The sequence below is a fragment of the Leuciscus leuciscus genome (assembly GCF_965113295.1).
Source record: "Leuciscus leuciscus genome assembly, chromosome: 21".
NCBI lineage: Eukaryota > Metazoa > Chordata > Actinopteri > Cypriniformes > Leuciscidae > Leuciscus > Leuciscus leuciscus.
Genome location: NC_138745.1, coordinates 844,385 through 867,165, shown reverse-complemented (window position 1 = coordinate 867,165; position 22,781 = coordinate 844,385). Strand labels below are relative to the sequence as shown.

The window sequence follows — 22,781 nt, the reverse complement described above, 5'->3', positions numbered from 1 at the left end:
TTACCTACATTAAGATGAGAAAAAATTGTATTACAAGTTTTCTGTAATTTAATGTTTAAATATGCAAATTAGGCAATATCTAATTAAATATGCGCTAATTTGCATATATTTAAAAAAACGAGATCTGAGTATTGGATAAAGCCAGGTTAAAAATTATTTTTTCATTGTGTTCACATATTAGATGGGGAAAAAAATACAGAGGGATTTATGGATATCTACTTTTGTTATCCTGTAAATCAGAAAATACTGTCAATAGCCTTAAAAAAATTATTTTCGCCATGTTTTTTGGAATAAAATGTTATATAAATCAGGCTAGGAATAATATATTTACAAATCCCTCTGTAAATGTCTTCATAATATAACTAGGTACAAGACTGGAGAGTTTGGTGTATATCGGTGCTGCTGAAGTGGAGATTTCGGACTTGGAGAATGAGAGAAGTCATTTTGAGAAAATGGGCTTTAAAGATTTATCATCAGCCAATGAGATTGCGCATTCAGCCCTTTTACTTTCACGATTGGTTGCTGATAAAAAGGAAATGACCATATTTGGATGCGACAGCATTGTACAGGAGAGAGAGAGCTTTCCAGCGGTGTGTGTGATGACAGGGAGCAGACAGAGATCGCGGAGCAGCGGGAGGATTAAGAACGCCAACTTTTGTTGAATTTATGAGAAATCTACAGACACAAACAGACAGTGTAGTAAAATAAAGACCTAAATGTGTATTTCTGACTTTTTTTCACCACAAGTCTGAAAGAAGACATGCTATTGAAGACAAATATCCAAAAATCTCAAAATTGACCAGTAAAAAAACAACGATGTTTTTGCCTGCCGTGTCTCGCCTTAAGGCCAAAACCAAAGATAATACACATCAATTAAAAGGAAAAAAAGAGATAATAATAGAAAATTGAAAAATACAAATTATAGAAAATGATAGTAATAGTAATACAAGTAGGTAATATACAATACGTAAGCAATAAGGTAAGAGAGGCTGTGGTGTATCGTGAATAAGTCACGGCTGAAGGGCGTTGTTAGGCACGACGTGAAGCGGAGTCACGAGAATTCAAGATACAGCACTAGCCTCGAGTACCTCATTGCTTTTATAAAACGGTTACCACACAATTTGAATATTAAAGCCAAAAAATATGTATCAGTGCAACTTTCATGAAGTAAAATCACTAAAAGAAGCCTTCCTTCCGCTGGAAAAAATAGTCCCTGACCGTGAACAGAAGTTACATACATTATTTCGCCATTAGATGGCGGCAAAGACTATCTTTATGAGTGAGTCAGTCAGTAGAGAAGACTTTTATATTGAAAGGAAAAACTTGTTGTGAACACGGAGAAGCAAGACGCAACTGATGAATGATTAGCGTGTCACGGAAAACCCCTGAACTGTTAAAAGGACAATATATCGCAGCGGAGATTCAAACTGATTTTTTATAACAAATTTAGGACTGACCTGAAGGACGATGCTACATCTACTGTAAATGCAGGTACACTTACTTACTCGATCTCTCACAATACTACTCTATAAGCTTCAATGAACAATATCAATGAAAACAAACTGCTATCCACTCCATATCGTGAAGTTCTATCCCACCCTAGCGTTGAAATCCCCAAACAAGAGGATCTTATCACTATCATCTTAGGGATCCGGCAAAGAGTTTCATCCAGTGCTTGATAAAAGCATTCCTTGGCCTCATTTTCAGATGGTGCATAGGCACTGAGAAGTGTGGCATAACGCTTTTTTGCCAGGGGGATACGGAGGGTCATTAGCCTTTCACTAATGCCAACGGGTGTATCAGTGAGACTTGGTAGAAGGGTGTTCTTGATGGCCATTCCTACTCCATAAAGATGTTTTCCACATGGGGGGAAACCTTTCTAGACGAAGGTATAGCCCGTCCCTTCCTCTGTTAGAGAGCCTTCATCAAGAAGCCTGGTCTCACTCAGGGCACTGCTGATGTCGATGTTGTAGCGGCTCAGCTCAGCAGAGATCAGGCCTGTTCTCCTGTGAGGTCTGTCAGAGATGCCATGCGAGTCCAGGAGAGTCCTTACATTCCATGTTGCCAGTTTGAAATGGTATTGTTTCTTATTTTCCTTATTTCGACCACAGTAGTGGAATAACCCGATAGGTGCAGTAACCTATCGAGATAAATGGTTGAATGGGCAATTTTTAGGCCACCTTTTCTAGGCCCTTGTCCAATTGGGGTGAGCAGTGCAGTCCCTAAACTGGGCTGCTCAGTCGCACAGGGGTCTGCCGAAAATGCTGCCTCTCAGTTGATAGCGACCAAATACCCTGTGCCGCTGCCGTGCAGGATTCTGACTAGGAGCTCTCAGTCTATTCGTACCTGCTCCCGTTGCCAGACGCCCCATCGCCATCAGACTTTAACAATATGTAAGGTCCAGGTATTGTCACCGTAGTCAGAGGTGGAGACCTGCGCAAGGAAGGTTTTAAAGTGCCAAAGGGAGTGCGCCATCCCCAGTAGCACTATCTTCACCATGATGAGGTAAATCCCGATGGCAAGGGTGGTCCCAGGACAACCGGTCCCCCATCTTGGCTGCAGGAGGCAGCCGGGTCCTACGTCTGTTAAGGCGCGCCTATTGCGCACCTCCAGTGCATTGCTTTTCTGTCAGGGTGTGCTCCCTTAGGGGCCAGTCACATATCGCGTTTTTAAAAAAAAAAAATTATCTCCATAAATATATAGTAGTAGAGCTAATGCAAGGGCTAGAAATCAATGAATCCTTTGCTGATAATTCCTCGGCATCATGGAGAGCACAGTTCATGGTTGCATAGCAACAACAGACGCCACGGGAGTGCAGTCGCTTTTGGAAAGGAGAAGAAACTGTCCACACATTTTTAGACGCGATATGTGAAAGGCCCCTTAGTCTTGTCTCAACAGACTAACCACAAGGCATGTGGCCATTTGCCCATAGCTGGGACAGTGGTTGACGGGCGTCAGGGTGTGTCCTCACAGTGTCTCTGGGGCCCACTGCTGCTCCGAGATCACCTGTAGTTTAACCTGGGACCGTATGATACCCAGTTTATGTGTGTGTGGCCCCGAGGAGGCACTACAGGAGTCTTGGTGGTGGAGAGGCTCTGTACTGGCAGGAGGAGGCTTATGCACTCAGCTCCTCTTTTCACCCTATATCAAGAAGGCTAGCCAGTGACAACAGCTGTAAGCAGAGAGAGTAACAAGCAAAGAGAGTAACAAGCAGAGAGCACAGCACGGCATGCACTAACTACACTACACTACTGCACTAGACGCTTCACACACACACCCTGTATTGTATATACACTCACAGGTGACCAGAGGATGTGTGTGTGTGTTCTGCAGGATCAGCAGGCTCAGCTGGAGCAGGAGGCTCGTGTGCAGGAGCAGCTGAAGGAGGAGCACACACTGATGGAGCGCCGCTGCCTCCTGCTGGTCACTGAGAGAGAGGAGAGTCGAGCCGCGCTGGAGGCGTCCGAGAGAATCCGCAGGAGTCTGGAGACGGAGCTGCAGGAGATGGCTGAGAGACACAGCCAGCTGGACACACAGGTACTGACCAGGGGGGCAGGGTTTCATATTATTTTGAAGTTTCCCTGGGCGCCGCCATTGGCTAGCGGACCATCACCTGCTGTTAGCATCCCATTGACTCCCATTCATTTTGGCGTCACTTTGACAGCGAATAACTTTACATCTGAGGCGTTTAAAGACTCCCTTTGTCCATTATTTATTTCTAAAGAAACACGAAAATGTATAAAAGGCTCCATTACCTTGTATCTTACGTTATGGCCCCGTAGAAGCAGTTTTTGTAAAAATAGGCTAACGATTGCGTCATAACCACGCGACTCTCTGTCGCACAGTAGAGAGATTACCGTATGGACAGGAGGAGAAGCTTGCGGGAAATCGGGGGGACGTGGAGGCAAAATGACAAAGTAATTAATCAGAATACTTAGCAAAAGTTTCTCCTGCTCCTAGCTCATGGATACCTCCTACTCACACTTTCCGTCTCTGCAAGTTTCGGAAGGGAATGATTCAGATTTCTCTTGGTACAGCTACTAGAAGACAGACGGGTTGCTCACGTCACATCTACGTCGTCAAGCTCAGTTTGAGTCTGCGCAGTACGCTCGACCATCAGGAAGTTAGTGCTTCTAATTGACTTCACTTGTCTCCGTTGAATCCAATGGGGTCGCTGTGTCCAGTTTATATACTGTCTATGGTACTGACCGAGCGGAAACCTTCCGGTCTCTCTCTTCAATCCATCACTGAAGTGACTTAAACTGCTATTCATCGACTGGCCACTAGAGACAGGTTGCAAACGGGAGTCAATCCCATAGACCCCCATGTTAAAATGCCCAACTTTACAGCAGAAAAAAATGTGTTTACAACCTGGTACAAAAAGTGGTTTTAGTCTATATAGCTAATTTTGTTCTTCATGAAAACTGTGAGGGGGGTTTATTTGTTTTATTACTCATCCATTTAAATTAAATTAAGCCTTAAAGTTCTGCATAATTAAGGGCGTGGCCACTGGAGTGACAAGTGGATTGTCGCTGATGTCACTACTAGCCGTTTGTCTGCTGTCTGTTAGCGTCACGTCACCTCAGCTAATCCGCCTCGCTGCACATTTTCATTTATCCGGGAGTGACGCGCTGCCAAGATGGCGATGGACGGCTCCGCCCACTTTGAGCTTCAAAAATGCTCTTCAGAAACACTAAGGGTGACGTCACGCACACTGTGTCCATATTTTTATACAGTCTATGGATTTGACCCTCAACACTGCTGTGCTCACAGTTTATCATAACTGTTATTACTTTATCTGCTTCTGTAAGTAACAGAGCTGTGTGTGTGTGTTTGCTCTCAGCTGCAGTGTGTGTCGAGTGGCAGGAGGAAGCTGGAGGTGGATCTTCAGCAGCTGACGCAGGAGCACGAGGAGCTGCAGACTGAGTTCAGATCAGCCAACGACAAGGTCAAGAAATCAGCCTGTGAGGTACAGAAACACACACTCACACACACACACACATACACACACACACATGCTGAAGCTGACGCTGTGCTGTCCTGCAGGCGGTGCGTGTGGCGGAGGAGCTGCGGATGGAGCAGGAACACGTCACACACCTGGAGCGCGTCAGGAAGAGCCTGGAGATGCAGATCAGAGACGCCGGCAGCCGGATGGAGGAGCAGGAGCAATCGGCCATGAAGGGGGGCAAGAAGATCCTGCTGAAGATGGAGGCACGGGTAAAGATTAATCATAATCATGAGATGAGCTCAAAACTGACATAAAAAGTAATATGATGAAAAATCATAATTAGGACATACTAAATCAGATTCATGAGATTAGGTCAAAATTTACATAAAAGGTCATTAATATGATGAAAAACGTTATGGTTACGTATGTAACCCTCGTTCCCTGAAGGAGGGAACGGAGACGTACGTTGCTGACGACTGTGGGAATCTCGCTAGAGAGCCAATCTACTTTGAGTGAAACTAAACAAGCCAATGCACATTGCCATGCAATCATTTGCAACAGCTGCTCTGCCTCGCAGCGCGGAGATATAAGGAGCAGTAGGTTGTGAGTTCTGGGAACCAGGTCCAGGTGGGCCAATAAGGGGCAACCAGCAGGACCTGCTTCTCGTCCTCCCTGACCTTGCACAATGTAGGCCCTGGGGCCAGCTGTGAGCCAGCGCATCTGAACCGAGTGTTCCCTCGGTCAGAGAGTAAAACTACTGGCAATGGGTAGTTTCTGGAGAGGCAAACAGGTCTACCTGTGTGGCTCAGAAACGACACCATATCAGCTGGACCGAACGGGGATGGAGTCTCCCTTCTCCCGGGAGTGGAGACAGTCGTGACAGCTCATCAGCTGAACACCCCAATAATATGAACAGCACAAAACCTCAGATGCTTCTGACTCCAAAGGAGAAGATGGCGGGTGAGTTGCGACATGCGATAGGGGCGTAGACCACCTTGCCGGTTGATGTACTCAGCGGTCGCAATGTTGTCAGTACGGACCAGTACATCTTTGCCCTGTAGTGGCTTTATTAGGCGGCCCAGAGCAAGACGTACTGCCAACAACTCGAGGCAGTTGATGTGCCAATACAGTTGCGGACCGTCCACATCCCTGAGCCTGCATGCCCGTTTTACGTGGACACCTGTTCTAGAGGCACTCCGGCCCGGAAAAATGAGGGGTCTGACCACGGGCTGAAGGCTTGATGGCAGACCTGAGTGATAGCCACCTGGAGACTGCCGCATTGCCACACCCATCTCAGGACTCGGCCATGAAGCCAGTGCTGAAGCGGCCTCATATGAAGCAAGCCGAGCGGCGTTACTGCGGCTGCCGTATGCCCCAGGAGCCACTGAAATAACTTCAGTGGGGCAGCTGTCCTGCCTTTGAATGAATTCAGGCAGTTCAACACTGACTGGACACGCTCTTCTGTGAGGTGTGCCGACTGTGTGACCGAGTCCAACTCCATACCGAGAAAAGAGATCCTCTGCGCGGGGCAAATTTGCTCTTTTCCCAGTTGAGCCGAAGACCCAACCGGCTGAGGTTACTGAGCACCATGTCCCTGTGTTTGCACAACTGATCCCGAGACTGTACTAGAATAAGCCAGTCGTCGAGATAGTGGAAAATGCGAACGGCGTGTTCTCTCAGGGGAACAAGGGCCGCCTCAGTGACTTGCCAGGCGAACTGAATCGCATAGCCAAGCCTGATAGTCAGAATGAGCCAGCGAGAGGGGCTGGGAAGCGCTAGCTAGGCCGATCCAGCGGGACCAGAGGGTCTACAGGCGTACCCGTAGTGGGGCAGGGAGGTGGAACTAAGTTTGGAACAAAACGAGGTTATGATAAATACGTTTTATTTAGTTAATAATGACTTTTAACTCATAATTTACATGACTTTAGAAGATTTTTGTTGCGAAAAAGTGGCTTCAGTTTCTTTCAGCATTTCAAGTTGTATACATGAGCAGTAGTTAATGTATTCTGAATAAACATAAATGAGCTCTGTGCAATAGCATGTTTATCAGTGATGTGTCAGTATTCTCTCTGTGTGTGCGGTGCGTTGAATCACATGTGCAGGTGAAGGAGCTTGAGCTGGAGCTGGACACCGAGCAGAAGAAACACGCCGAGACGCTGAAGAACCTGCGCAAGAACGAGCGACGCCTGAAGGAGCTGCTCTTCCAGACCGAGGAGGACCAGAAGAACCAGCAGAGGATGCAGGAGCTGGTGGAGAGACTGCAGATGAAGATGAGGGCCTACAAGAGACAAGTGGAGGAGGCGGTAGGACTCTGCCTGTTACCTGTGCTTTATGCTGGTCAGTGCTGGTGTAGACACACACGCTTCACTGGCGGATCGTTCTACTCAAGCTGATGGACCCACAAACTTCCTGCAAAGCCAGAAGGAACAGCACAACTTACCAGCATTAACCGGCACTAACCAGCACTAATCAGCATAAACCAGCACTGTTACTTTTTTTTTTGTCATATTTTCTTTTCCTTTGTTACCTCCCCTCCTGACCCCTAGACTGGGAGGAGAACGTAACCAGCACTAACCAGAGTTTAATCTGAAGTGTGTGTCCCGGAATAGGAGGAGCAGGCGAATGTTCACCTGGTGAAATACAGGAAGACGGTTCACGAGCTCGATGACGCAGAAGAGCGAGCCGACATCGCAGAGTCTGCACTCACTAAGATCAGGAGCAAGAGGAGCGGGAGCTTCGGGAAGGGCTACTCATCCGTGAGTGTGTGTGTGTGTGTGAGTGTGTGTGTGTGTGTGTGCATTCACTAAGATCAGGAGCAAGAGGAGCGGGAGCTTCGGGAAGGGCTACTCATCCGTGAGTGTGTGTGTGTGAGTGAGTGAGTGACAGTGTGAGTGTGTGTGTGTGTCAGAGAGTGAGTGTGTGTGTGTGTGTGTGTGTGTGAGTGAGTGTGTGTGTGAGTGAGTGTGTGTGTGTGTGTGTGTGTGTGTGAGTGAGTGTGAGTGAGTGTGTGTGTGTGTGTGTTTGTGTGTGTGTGTGTGTGTGTGTGTGTAACGCTCTGCTCTCGTCTCTCAGGGTTACAGCACACCCTATCCAGCGCTGGTGAGGTCACCCGGGTCAGTGGGGTCAGAGGGCAGAGGTCAGAAGGTCACGGATGACGATGAGACCCTCAACTCTCTCATTCCCACGTACTTGAACTCAATCAAGAAACTGATGATCGATTAGATCTGACAGTCTCCAGTCCAGCTTGCTTTTCGGGAACACTTTACAGTAAGGTTCATTAGTTAACATGAACTAATAATGAACTGTACTTATACAGCATTTATTCATCTTCGTTAATGTTAATTTCAACATTTACTAATACTTTATTAAAATCTTGTGAACATTAGTTACTGCACTGTGAACTAACATGAACAAACAATGAACAGCTGGATTATTATTAACTAACATTAACAAAGATTAATAAATACTGTAATAAATGTATTGCTCAGTGTTAGTTCATGCATAAACTAATGTAAACTAATGAACCTTACTGTAAAGTGTTACTGGTTTTCTAAACTTATAAATCTTTCCATCACAAGTATCTTTTCAGTATTACATTTGATATCAAGAAACTGTGTAATGTTGCTGTAATATTCTTGTTTACATGTAAGGATCGAGTGTTTCCGTTGATTTTGTTCAAAAACACATTTAAACATCTTCACTTCCACACACTGAAAACAAGAGCAATACGCCTCTGCTTTAATCTAAGTTCACTTTCACTCTGAAATGTATGGAAGTTTGTTTCCGCCACAGAAGTGTAACTCAATTGCTCTCAGAATGTCAAGTTTATATCTCACAATTTTAAAGAAAATGTCCGAGTTGTGAGAGAAGACGTTGTTACGCTTCCTTATTACAGTGTAATTTTACAGTAATATAAATTCACAACATGGACTTACTGTAGGATTAGAGTTAGTTGCATGTAATTCTGCATAATTTACTGTTGTAACTACAGTAAGTACATGTAATGTGTAACAAAGACAAGTGTTACCAAAAGTTGCAATAAGAAAATGTTTTATTTGTTATTCCATGGCAGAAACAAGCTTTCATAAAAATCAAATTGAATATCCCGACAAAAAAATGAGAAATGTATTGAGTGGATATACAGTTTATATACTTTATTATTTCCTTGCTCAATAGCGTCACGTTTGCATTAGTTTTGTATTTATTGATACCAACTGATGACAGCTACATAAATATAGCAAACTATAAATCCTATTTAGTAAAACATTACATTTAACATCATTTATATTACAGAAAACATAATAACTGGATGATATTCAGCAGTTCTTCTTCATTTACACACTCGTCTAATAGAACAATCCAGTTTAAACCTCTTGAAGATCATTTAGAAAAGTTGTCATTGATTTGGTATAAAAATAAGCATTGTGCAGAATTATTATTTCCATATATTATCTGTGTCTCTCTGACTATATACGGATCGTTTGGGGGAAACAATATTAATGACTGTTTGAGACTTCTGTAAATCTGAACGAACGAACAGAGAATAAAAGTCCTCATGTGATTGTGTGTTTGTTCATTGAGTGTGTGTGTGTGTAAACCTGAGACAGTTATGGCAGTGTGGAGCTGATATTAATCACAACTACAGATATAGATATGCTGAGGAATTATTTCTCCACATTCTGACTTTAATTTCTCTAAATTCTGACTTTATATATCGCAATTCTGACTTTATTTGTCGACATTCTGATTTCATTTCTCTAAATTCTGACTTTATTTCTCGATATTCTGACTTTATTTCTTGATATTCTGACTTTATACCGCAATTCTGACTTTATATCTCATAATTCTGACTTTATTTCTTGTAATTCTGACTTTATTTCTAAATATTCAGACTTTATATCGCAATTCTGACTTTATATCTCGTAATTCTGACTTTATATCTCGTAATTCTGACTTTATCTCGTAATTCTGACTTTATTTGTCGACATTCTGATTTCATTTCTCTAAATTCTGACTTTATTTCTCGCAATACTGACTTTATTTCTCAATATTCACTTTATTTTTCTACATTCTCACTCCATTTCTCGACATTCTGATTTAATTTCTCGAAACTCTGACTTTATTTCTCAATATTCAGACTTTTTGGGTGCAATTCAGTAAAAAAAAGTCAGAATTGCAAGATATAAACTCACAGTTCTGACTTTATATCTCGAGTTTTTGTCACACAATTCAAATTTTTTTCCCTTGTAATTCTGAGTTATTCTCGCAATTCTAACGGCGGAATCGCAAGAAAAGAAGTCAGAATTGTGATTATAAAACATTTGCAATGTAACCGAGCGTCCATATATCCTGCATAAACTGCATCATGAAATCAACACTTTACTTGTTAATCCATGTTTCTGGTCTTACTGTGAATAATTCATACAAGTTATTATTACAAAGGACAAAAGTACAACTTCATCAAAGTGTGATGAGTCGCTCCACTTCTGAATCCGCTTCCCTTTTCCACGTCCGTTCTGGTAAATCCCGCTTTATAATTCCTCAAATTCTCCTCAAATATCCACTTTCACTGTTTTGAATAAATCATGCGAGTTAAACGAGCTGCAGTTCATCAACGTGAAGCGATGGCTTTGATTAGTCACAGAATTAAATCAGTAGCAGCATTATATATTAGCACTATTCCACACAGATCAGTCAGTGTTCACTGCTAATGTTCTGAGGGCATCAGTAGATCCTGACACACACATCGGTTCTCCTGAGGGAAATCCTGGAGATATTTACACGTGTTCTCCTCGCACACTGTTCCTCGAGCTTTTGCTGGGTTTGAGACGTGATCGTTCTCCTCTTGTTTAGGCTGTAACTCAGCGGTTCTTTCTCTGCGTTGAGTCGATCTGCAGTGTTATATATCTCTCTCTCTCTCTCTCTCTCAGATCATCAGATCTCCATGTCTACCGGTCTCAGTTCTCCTGTCTTGTGTTCTTTCACCCACAGTTCTCGGTCTCTGGCGGGGTCGACGCTCCGCAGGAGTTGATCCACCGGCTCTACAGTCTGCATGTGAAACGACAGGGTGTTATTACATGTGGATCAATCAAATTAACAATCATTATTACAGAAGTTAATCAATCATAACTTTATCTGGACAATATCTTTATTCTAGATCTGCTGTAAAGCCTAAACAATCTCTGTTACTGTAATCTCCTATTATCACTGTAAAGCTGCTGTGAAACATCTATATTGTTAAAGTGCTGTATAAATGAAGGAGACTTGACTTGTTGGGGAAAGTTACTTTGAAAAGTAATGCATTACAATATTGTGTTACTCCCTTAAAAAGTAACTAATTGCATTACTTAGTTACTTTTTAAGAAAAGTAATGTGTTATGTTACTTTGCGTTACTTTTTCTCTCCTGGGCCGGGCTGCTGTTTTTAGGCAAATGTAAAGACCCTTTCACTCCAAAAGTGAAATAATAAGCCTCAGGCTGAAGGAAGTGTGAAGGTCGCGCGTGTACAGTAGAGGCCGCGCGTGTACAGTAGAGGCCGCGCGTGTACAGTAGAGGCCGCGCGTGTACAGTAGAGGTCGCGCGTGTACAGTGGAGGCCGCGCGTGTACAGTGGAGGTCGCGCGTACAGTGGAGGTCGCGCGTACAGTAGAGGCCGCGCGCGTACAGTAGAGGCCGCGCGTGTACAGTAGAGGCCGCGCGTGTACAGTAGAGGTCGCGCGTGTACAGTAGAGGGCGCCGCTCAAACAAACCTTTCAACACTCACTTCACCAATAAAGAAGCATTTACTGCCAATAAAAAAAATAAAAAAAATAAAAAAATTCATTCAGGTGGAAAACAGGATTATGTTTCTACCCCATTGGCAGATAATTTGGTTTGTTTTAACCAAAAACTAATTTTATTTATCTAGTAAAAGCTTCTTGATTTAAGAATTTTTTTATATTTGGACTGGTAAAAAATACAAAGCAAGAAAAGCATTTTTTGCAGTGTACTTTACTAGTTACTTGAAAAAGTAATCTGATTACATAACTCAAGTTACATGTGATGAGTTACACACAACACTGGTTGTTACTCATGATCTGCATTAGACCTCATGAATGTGTGTGTGTGTGTGTGTGTGTGTGTGTGTGTGTGTGTGTGTGTGGACTCACGCCCTGGTTGAACATGTCGGTTTCGTGGCGTAGCGTTGTGTACCGACACAGATGTTGTCTGATCATCTCCACGCGCTCCACCTCCAGACGCTCCAGCTCCTGAGGAACACATAACAGCCCTTCTACAGTTAAATACAGTCGGCAACACTTCAAGAGGATCAAAAGAGTTCATCAAAGTTGTCCTAAGACAAGAACGGGTATTGTTCAAAGTTCATATTGTATAACTTTGATGAATTAAGGTTTTAATCCACTTCAAATGTTGACTACTGTATATTAGGTTGCCTTACTTACCATTTAATACAATTTACTTATATACATTCATGTTGTTCAATTTTAAACCGCCTCTGTGATGCTATAGTAAATGTTCCTAATGTTGTTGTAGAGTCTCCTGTAACAGTTTTACATTCAAGCTCAGAAACCCTGATCTCCTCATAATCTCCACTGCACATCAGCTCTTTCCTCTCAGTGTCTGAAACGCTTCCATCGAAGATTCAGCCTCTCTAAGCTCCGCCTCTCTGAGAGCTGCTCTGCTGTGATTGGTCAGACACCAGGCGCTCATTATCATATCTGAATCTCAGCTCTTGATCACAGTGATACGAACAGTAACGATGGCGTGGGTTTCACCGTATCAATCTCAGAAAACAGCGTCTTCTCGACACGAACAACACGAACCAAACTCTTCCAGTCTCAGATACACTACAGTGTTTGAGGGCGGAGCTAAGAGACGCTGCTCAGCCAATCAAGACCATTCATGCAAAGTAGTTACAAACCAGTTCAGCAGGAAGTGAGACTCAATTACTGACGACTCATTTCAGTTTAGAATCACTTCTTTCTTTTGGGAGTCAAAAGATTAATTTATCTGAGCTTTGGAACTCACAGTGATTTTATATTCGCAAACAGCTTTATAACACACTATATAAAAAAGGCTATTTCCTAAAAACCATAATAGGGACACTTAATTATATATTTAACCTATCACATCCCTCTTTTATAGATCTGAATTTGAATCAGTAACGCTCTGTTTACTTCCTGTCTCTATGAAGCCCCTCCTTCTGAAAAGCACACTGTGCTCTGATTGGTCGGCTGGATCAGTGTGTTGTGATTGGCCGAGCGCTTAGTGTTTGGGAATGTAACTAACTCAACCAGGCCCCGCCCCTTTATTCTGTGTATGAATTATGATAATGAGGAATATTGTGACGTGTTCGTTCCTGGAAGAAACTCAAGATACAATGGAGGCGTTTCAGGTTTTCCTGTTGTAAAATACATTTGGCCAAAATCTGTTTTTATAAAAGATGAAATGCTGCTGTATGCACAGGCTATTTAAGTGTAGGCTATGTGTTGGCTATGACTAGATGGCAAATGCTAGACCTCTTTCTCAGGTCCCACATGTCTCAGTCAGACATCAAATAAATAAAATATGAGCCTTTATAGACATAGTGTCTATCTGATAACTCCGCCCCCTCTATATGATAACTCCGCCCCTCTATCTGACAACTCCACCCCCTCTATCTGATAACTCTGCCCCCTCTATATGATAACTCTGCCCCCTCTATATGATAACTCTGCCCCCTCTATCTGATAACTCCGCCCCCTCTATCTGACAACTCCACCCCCTCTATCTGATAACTCCGCCCCCTCTATCTGATAACTCTGCCCCCTCTACATTTAGATTTACATTTACATTTATGCATTTGGCAGACGCTTTTATCCAAAGCGACTTACATTGCATTCAAGGTACACATTTTACATTTTGTCAGTTCTTGCTTTCCCTGGGAATCAAACCCATGACCTTGGTGATGCTAGCGCCAATGCTCTACTGTTTGAGCTACAGGAAAGCCTATATCTGACAACTCCGCCCCCTCTATCTGACAACTCCACCCCCTCTATCTGATAACTCCGCCCCCTCTATCTGATAACTCTGCCCCCTCTATCTGATAACTCTGCCCCCTCTATCTGATAACTCTGCCCCTCTATCTGACAACTCCGCCCCCTCTATCTGATAACTCCACCCCCTCTATCTGATAACTCTGCCCCCTCTATCTGATAACTCCGCCCCCTATATCTGATAACTCTGCCCCCTCTATCTGATAACTCCGCCCCCTCTATCTGATAACTCCGCCCCCCTCTATCTGATAACTCCGCCCCCTCTATCTGATAACTCTGCCCCCTCTATCTGACAACTCCGCCCCTCTATCTGATAACTCCACCCCTCTATCTGATAACTCCACCCCCTCTATCTGACAACTCCACCCTCCGCCCCTATATCTGATAACTCCGCCCCCTCTATCTGATAACTCCACCCCTCTATCTGATAACTCCACCCCCTCTATCTGACAACTCCACCCTCCGCCCCTATATCTGATAACTCCGCCCCCTCTATCTTGACTGAATGAACTGAAGCTCCGCAGCAGCCGCACAGCAGACAGCAGCTGAACGAAGTTTTGCAAGGGTAAACAAAGATCTTGTTGTTTGAATCGGCGTAAGTACTGAACACTATGTCTATAAAGGCTCATATTTTATTTATTTGATGTCTGACTGAGACATGTGGGACCTGAGAGAGAGGTCTAGCATTTGCCATCTAGTCATAGCCAACACATAGCCTACACTTAAATAGCCTGTGCATACAGCAGCATTTCATCTTTTATAAAAACAGATTTTGGCCAAATGTATTTTACAACAGGAAAAACTGAGCGGCCATATAGCAACAATAAACTAGTTTGTAACCTGTTGATTAAAATGTAATGTGATGCCGCTGGCGCCGTTTTAATGACGGACAAAATGCACATTTGCACACATTCGCTGGTCAAAAACCCCGTAACTGCATTTGAGTTTGACTTTTGTAAAATGTTAACTATATATTTATAAGTAATAAAACAACATAGCCTATAACTTGTTTCTACAATCGGAAAATCATAAGCACAGGTGCGCCCCCACTATGTGTGTGTGTGTGTTTGTGTGTGTGTGTGTGTGTGTGTGTGTGTGTGTGTGTGTGTGTGTGTGTGTGTGTGTGTGTGTGTGTGTTTCTCAGTCTTACCAGGCTGCTGGTGACCATCTCCTCAAACCACTTGGACTGGGACTGATTGTAGAGGTCAACACATCGCATCAGCTCGTCTCCTGAGATCAGAGCAGGAGTTACACAAGGTTATCACACACTCATCAAGGTCATCACACACTTACTCAAGGTTATCACACACTCATCAAGGTTATCACACAATCATCAAGGTTATCACACAATCATCAAGGTTATCAGACACTTCAGAATATCGAGTAATAAAGTCAGAATTGCGAGAAGAAAACAGAAGAAGGTAAATATTAACTGTTAATGTTGATGACGTTTACATGGAAACCCAAACATGAACATTTATATTTGTTTTATATAATATATGATATAAGATGTATTTATTTCTGCTTTCTAAAGTCAGTTATGTCACTCTAGTTCTCTAGAAAGAGCCGATGATTGTTGATTCTCTCTTATTTAACACGCTTTCAGTTTTCTATACAAAGTAGATATTTTTTAGTAACATAAGCATACATTGTCAATGTATTAATATTAAATATTTAAAAGTAAGAACTAAAACGGCATGTTTCATGCAGAACACATTTCTCTTTAACAGCATTACCACAGTCTGACACTAGATGTCAGCGAACACACACTTTCCTCTCCGACTCCAGAGAGAATGGCTGTGTGTTAACTACTTCCTGAACACTCACAGTGTACACTTGATGTGGCATACTAGTTTAGAAATAGTATATGAAACTGTAGCCATTTTTCCAAAGATAAGCATTTAAACTGTACTATGAAGGAAAGCTTCTTCATCATTGTAAAAAGAGATCAGTTGACTAAACTTAAAAAAATGTAGGAAACCCGTTGACTTAAAATTATGAAGTAAATAAAATTCATGCTTAATCAAAAAAAATTAAGTAATGTGGAATTGTCAAGTTCACATAACTTAATTAAACTTATCATAACTTAACTTTTTTTTTAATTAAGCATTATGTTTATTTACTTAATAATTTTAAGGCAATGGGTTTATTCAATTTTTTTAAGTTAAGAGAACTGATCACTTTTCACAGTGATGGAACTGTAAAGGCTTCATCTATAGAAGCGGATCATGTGAACGTTGTGTATTTCACTGTGATTGGTTGGACAGATGTGAGGTGTGTTGTGATGAGGAAACTGACCGGCCTGTGTGGACTTTCTGCGCGCTTTCTTCAGGTCCTCCTCCATTTTACTGCTGAGTTTGATCTCCAGCTGCTGGGTCTTCACTTCTAGATCCTTCTGCCGATCGGAGAGCGCTTTACGGGCCTTATAAAGCACACGAGAATATAAGAGATGAGCTGAGCATGATGTGTTTTATTCATACTGCATCTACAGATGTTCGGAGACATCTGGCCTCGCATGTTGAGATCCAGACGCTCTTGAATAAATTAAACCTGTCGTTGTACGATGATATGGACGGTTAAGGAACTTCAAAGATAAATATCTTTTCTGATTGATTTCTGATGATAAATTAACCCTGATAATTCAATTTCTTTCATCTGGACAATTCAAATAATTCAATCTTTACATTATACTGTTTCTGAAAGGGTTCAGTCATACATTTAAACGCTGTGATCAGTTACTCACGCTCATGTCATACACTGAACAAAACTGATTATTACACAGAAACGGCTAGAAACACATCGGCTCTATCTTACACCCGGCGCCAAGTGCGACGCAAGTGTGTTTCGCTAGTTTCAGCCTGACGCGGTTATCATTTTCACGTCCTGCGCCACGTTGTTTAAATAGCAAATGCATTTGCTCCATCTGTGTGTCCATGGGCTGCTGGTCTGAGAACAAGTGTGTGTTCTGGTGCATTGTTGGAGCGTTGCTATTTTGAGGACAGAAATAGACTGAGACATTGACCAACTGAACCCTGGTCTAAAGTTAACGGCGCAATATTTATTTCTTATATAATGAGCACGTTAGTAATGTGCGCCTATAGGCGGGTCCACAACGCACACACACTCTGCTTATTACACACACACTCTGCTTATTACACACACACTCTGCTTATTACACACACAGGGACGTACAGCTGCACACAAACATGCCAAATATTTAAAATAAAAAGATTACAATGTAAAAGATTATTACTGTGTACATAAAGATATGGTGAATCCGGCTTGTCCCGTAGATGGTCTGCTAGCGCACTTTGACCTCGCGCACGAGCAGATCCGTTTGCGCTCTGGAGACGCGTTCGGTCTTTCCACTATCAAATTCTGTCATGTAAATAGCGAATCTGCCATGACGCGACCGCAACTGGCATTTAAAGGGAATGGGAGATGAGACTCTGATTGGTTAACGCACGTAAATCCCAAAACACACCCATTACTCATTAAGAGAATAGAGATGACCCTTTTAGACCAGCGCCGGGAGCGCAGACCATTTATCCCGTCGTTAAACTAGCAAAAGTGGATTCGGACGCCCTAAGTGAACGTGCGCCCTGCGCTTTAGACCATGTGCTTAGATCGTTAAAATAGGGCTCATCGAGTTAAATGTGACATTTTTAAGTATAAAAGATTGAAATTGTTTTCTTGTAAAACGCATGGAAGATTGTTTCCACCACAGAATAACAATTAAAAGGAAATTGCAATAAAGTCAGAATTGCGAGAAATAAAGTCAGAATTGTGAGAAATAAAGTCAAATTTGAGATAAATAGTCATAATTGTGAGAAATAAAGTCAGAATTGCGAGAAATAAAGTCAGAATTGTGAGAAATATTCAGAATTGCAAGAACTAAAGTCAGAATTGTGAAAAATAAAGTCAGAATTGAGAGAAATAAAGTCAGAATTGTGAGAAATAAAGTCAGAATTGCAAGAACTAAAGTCAGATTTGAGATAAATAGTCAGAATTGAGAGAAATACAGTCAGAATTGAGAGAAATACAGTCAGAATTGCGAGATATAGTCAGAATTGCGAGAAATAAAGTCAGAATTGCGAGATATAAAGTCAGAATTGCGAGAAATAAAGTCAGAATTGCGAGATATAAAGTCAGAATTGCGAGGAATAAAGTCAGAATTGCGAGGAATAAAGTCAGATTTGCAAAATATAGTCCGAATTGCGAGAAATAAACTCAGAGTTGGCCGAAATAGTCAGAATTGTGAGATCGTGGCAATTCCCTTTTTTTTATTCCGTGTCAGAAACAAGCTTCCATAAAAACGTACTCCAATAATCTTTTTTTTATTTACAACTTGTAAACAGTATAGTACTAAATTTGCAGGTGTATATTCAAAGTCGGCACACTGTGATTGATCACAAGACGTGTGAGAACCAGATCGCCGATGACGGATGGCATTATTGAGCGCACTGTCCCTTTAAAAGATGGCGATGAAGGGTTTTGTTCAGTGGAGGCTGCATGAGAAGCTCATTGTTGTGAAGGTCATGAGGTTATTTATAGGAACCCATCGGGCTCCAGAGACGGAAGCGGTCCACTCCTTTTAATAAAGCATGAGAAAAATCCCTGTAGCTTTAGAAGAGCTGAGAGAATCGCCGACATATGGCCCCATATTCATCCATACACACAGAGATATGAATATAATATGCTATCATACCTTCTCCACAGCAGCGTAGCGGCCGGCCAGCTGCTTCCTCAGATCAGACATGTGGTGGTCAAACTTCTTCATGTCTTTCTTGAAGCTTTCCCGAAATATCAGCAGAGGTTTTTCCACTTCGCTCTGGAGCTGAAGAGGTTTCAAACAGGGACCGTATTAGAGACGATGAAGACAAGAGAAACTAAACACAAGAGTGTAAGAGACCCTCTCAACCCTCTGGTGCTCTTCACCTGTCAGTCAAAAATGACTATTTTTTTGTCAATGAAATGATTGTACTCGATTTTAGTTTGATAATGTTTTTTATGTAATATTTTGTATTTTTAGGGGATTTTGTGGCACTAAATTATATTTACGCTGTATTTGTAATCCATTTATTCACTTTTTGAGCACAGACCTGAAAATCATTTTTCCAACTTAAACTGTCATAAATCTTGAATGCTTTAGAGCGACAGACTGAAGATTGATCTCTTTTCAAAGACGACACTTGGCAGATTATTGCTGAAGTGAGAAAAGTTTTAAAAAGTGAACTTTAAAAAAGTTACAGAATTTTAAGTGTATTGTTGAAAAATGTACAAAAATACTATTTTCAATTTTTATATGAAATTTAATATTTTCAAAAACACATTTTACTCTAAAACTGCAAGAAAATCAAAGCCATAAATATAAACAAGTTGTGTTCCAAATTTAAGCCTGATATCTCATAAATGATCTTTCAGTGAGATGTTGTTCGGCTGCAGTACCAAACGCTTCCACTAGAGGAAACTCGTCTCATTCATTTCCAATACGCTCGTTTCTGACCGCGAGGAGCTCAAGTGTGACTATTGTTTTCAGGACCATTTAACCTTTATGAATCACGTCCATGATTTTCTTTGTGTTCACACAGCAAGTGCCAAAACCTTTACCAAGTTTCGTAAGATTCCTATGAAGTAAAAAATGAACCCCCAGAGGGTTTGATGTTGTAGTCTGTATCGTCGGTGTTAGTGATGCTGAAACTGCAGTGTGTGTGTAACATCTGCTCTCATATATTCATCCGAGAGTAAAGCATTCCTTCAGTCCAGCTGTGAGACCTCTGAAAACTCTCTCGTGTGTGTTCAGCGTTACCTTAGAGGAGAACTTGAGATGAACTTCTGCCTCGTCTGACAGGCTTTTCTTCAGCTGAACCCAAGCGGAGCCGAGCGTGCTGAGAACACAACAGCAAACCAGTGACATATACAGAAGTAGAGTGTAAATCTTCTGTTTTCTATGTGAATATATAGTAAAGTGTAATTTATTCCTGTGATCAAAGCTGAACTTTCAGCATCATTACTCCAGTCTTCAGTGTCACATGATCCTTCACAAATCATTCTAATATGATGATTTGATGATCAAGAAACATTTATGATTATTATCTGTGTTGAACACTTGTGTAATTTTTTATATATATATTTTTTTGTCATTTTTTATTTAAAATATTAATAATATTTTTGCAATATCAATGTTCTTTTTTTGGGGGTATTTTTAATCAAATAAATACAGCCTTGGTGAGAATAAGACTTCTTTTAAAAACATTCAAAATCTTACGATCCCAAACTTTTGAACAGCAGCGCACACACACACACACACACACACACACACACACACACACACACACACACACACACACACACACACACACACACACACACCTGTATAAAATGCACCTCTATAATTCACTGCGATATTAAAGCTGTATTGGAAAGGTTTATTTAATCAATATGTTTTATTGGCATAACTCTAGTTGATCTTTTCTTCTACACATCTGCGTATGAATGCTGGACGTGTGCTCGTAATCTGAGGTTTCGGCTCGTTCCGGAGATGTTTGGGATGTCTGGGATGTTTCTGAGCCGCTCTCCGCTGGGATTCAGAGGATTCACCTTGAAATAAAGTCGTGGGTGGAATATGATCGATCTCAACTTTAGCCGAGTCGAATCTACACTGAATATCAGTTCTTTCGCACTGATAGAGAAGATCATTCTGTATGAATCCATAAAAATACATTCCTCCTTCGGCACAAACCTATTTTACTGATATTATATAGCTATTATATATAAATATATTTTTCAGTATTTTGACTTTTTCATTCAATATCTTTATCTATATTTAATGTACCAGTGGAGCCACTAGTTCAACAAACTGCTATTGTTGCCTTTATAGTTTAAAATGTAGTTATTTATTTTAAAATCTACTTAAAATTGGGCGTTTTTATAAATCGGTCGGTGAGATTTTTAATGTTTTTGAACAAAGTCTCTTCTGCTCTCCAAAGCTGCATTTATTTGATCAAAAATACAGTAAAAATTGTGAAATATTATTCCAGTGTAAATCATCTGTTTTCTATGTGAATATACAGTAAAGTGTAATTTATTCCTGTGATCAAAGCTGAATTTCCAGCATCATTACTCCATTACGTCTTCAGTGTCACATGATCCTTCACAAATCAACAACTACATTACTGACTATTAATGAGCAGTAATTAGGAGTTTATTAAGGCAAAAATCATAGTTAATAGTGAATATGTTCACCATAATAAAGAGTTACTGATTTTACTGTCACTGCCATTTAATGCATCCTTGATGATTAAAAATTATTTTATTTATTTTTTTAAATCTTAACGACCACTGTATATATATATATATATGTATAGACAGACATCAGAATGATCAGTAATGTTTAAAGACGCCGTTCCCTCTTGTTAAACACACGCACTGACTGCACATGATTCTCCCAGTCATGCAGAGCCTGAAGGTCAGAGGTCACGACCTGCACTTCAGCAACTGTGATTTCTGCAGGATTCTCAGCCACACAAGCGGTACATTCTGGAATAAACGAGAGGTTGCGAGCGCAGACGTAGGAGCCGGCCAAAAAAACAATGGACATTACAAGCGACAACACGACGGGTCTGAGGAAGAAGAATGGCGGGATTGTGTGTTTGTGGGCGGCTCTCGTGACACACTCCACATTGTGTGTGTCAAACAATCAGCCTTCTCTATCAGCCCGAAACACACTCGCACATGTGCTGAGCGCTTGAGACCGAGCCCTGCAAGACTGATTTACAAGAGAACACACACACACTTAAAATCATCATTCTCACAAAAACACTCATTTACACTCATTCACACTCATTCACACTCATTCACACTCATTCACACTCATTCACACTCATTCACTCATTCACACTCATTCACACTCACTCACACTCATTCACTCATTTACACTCACTCACACTCATTTACACTCATTCACACTCATTTATACTCATTCACTCTCATTCACACTCATTCACACTCACTCACACTCATTCACTCACTCACACTCATTTACACTCACTCACACTCATTTACACTCATTCAATCTCATTCACATTCATTCGCTCATTCACACTCATTTACACTCACTCACACTCATTCACACACACACACACACACACACACACACACACACACACACACACACACACACACACACACACACACACACTCATTCACACTCACTCACACTCTTTTACACTCATTCACACTCATTCACACTCATTCACACTCATTTACACTCACTCACACTCATTCACACTCACTCACACTCATTTACACTCATTCACACTCATTTATACTCATTCACTCTCATTCACACTCATTCACACTCACTCACACTCATTCACTCACTCACACTCATTTACACTCACTCACACTCATTTACACTCACACTCATTTACACTCATTCACACTCATTCACTCTCATTCACACTCATTCACTCATTTACACTCACTCACTCACTCACACTCATTTACACTCACTCACACTCATTTACACTCACTCACACACACTCATTTACACTCACTCACACTCACTCACTCTCATTCACACTCATTCACACTCATTTACACTCATTCACACTCACTCACACTCATTTACACTCATTCACACTCACTCACACTCATTCACACTCATTCACACTCACTCACACTCACTCACACTCATTCACACTCACTCACACTCATTTACACTCACACTCATTTACACTCACTCACAATTAATTAGTAATTCTATATCATTTGTCATAATTACCTATTAGTTCTTAATGAC

The 22,781-nt window shown here is 41.5% G+C and overlaps 2 protein-coding genes across 6 annotated transcripts in view; one reads left to right on the top strand and one right to left on the bottom strand.

Moving 5' to 3' along the window:
- The window catches only part of LOC309485296 (uncharacterized protein MYH16), a 78,220-nt gene extending 68,711 nt beyond the window's left edge, over positions 1-9,509 (top strand). For 3 of the 4 annotated variants that reach the window (XM_082152079.1, XM_082152081.1, XM_082152082.1), the window contains 6 exons: positions 3,334-3,537; positions 4,844-4,969; positions 5,047-5,217; positions 7,051-7,251; positions 7,558-7,704; positions 8,021-9,509. In XM_082152079.1, coding sequence (XP_082008205.1) covers positions 3,334-3,537; positions 4,844-4,969; positions 5,047-5,217; positions 7,051-7,251; positions 7,558-7,704; positions 8,021-8,170 — 999 coding nt within the window. In that variant the 3' untranslated portion in view covers positions 8,171-9,509. Of the gene's footprint in view, positions 1-3,333; positions 3,538-4,843; positions 4,970-5,046; positions 5,218-7,050; positions 7,252-7,557; positions 7,802-8,020 lie in introns of all 4 variants that reach the window. The other variant, XM_082152080.1, reaches the window with a different exon arrangement.
- gas7b (growth arrest-specific 7b) overlaps positions 9,088-22,781 on the bottom strand; it is a 46,716-nt gene continuing 33,022 nt past the window's right edge. Inside the window, exons 9-15 of one of the 2 annotated variants that reach the window (XR_014201135.1) lie at positions 19,788-19,866; positions 18,687-18,815; positions 16,277-16,400; positions 15,129-15,208; positions 12,095-12,193; positions 9,767-10,996; positions 9,088-9,642 (exon numbers count right to left, since the gene is read on the bottom strand). Coding sequence is in view for 1 of the 2 variants with exons in the window: in XM_082152142.1 (XP_082008268.1) it covers positions 10,883-10,996; positions 12,095-12,193; positions 15,129-15,208; positions 16,277-16,400; positions 18,687-18,815; positions 19,788-19,866 (625 nt within the window). In the remaining variant the exon portion in view is untranslated. Of the gene's footprint in view, positions 10,997-12,094; positions 12,194-15,128; positions 15,209-16,276; positions 16,401-18,686; positions 18,816-19,787; positions 19,867-22,781 lie in introns of both variants that reach the window. The other variant, XM_082152142.1, reaches the window with a different exon arrangement.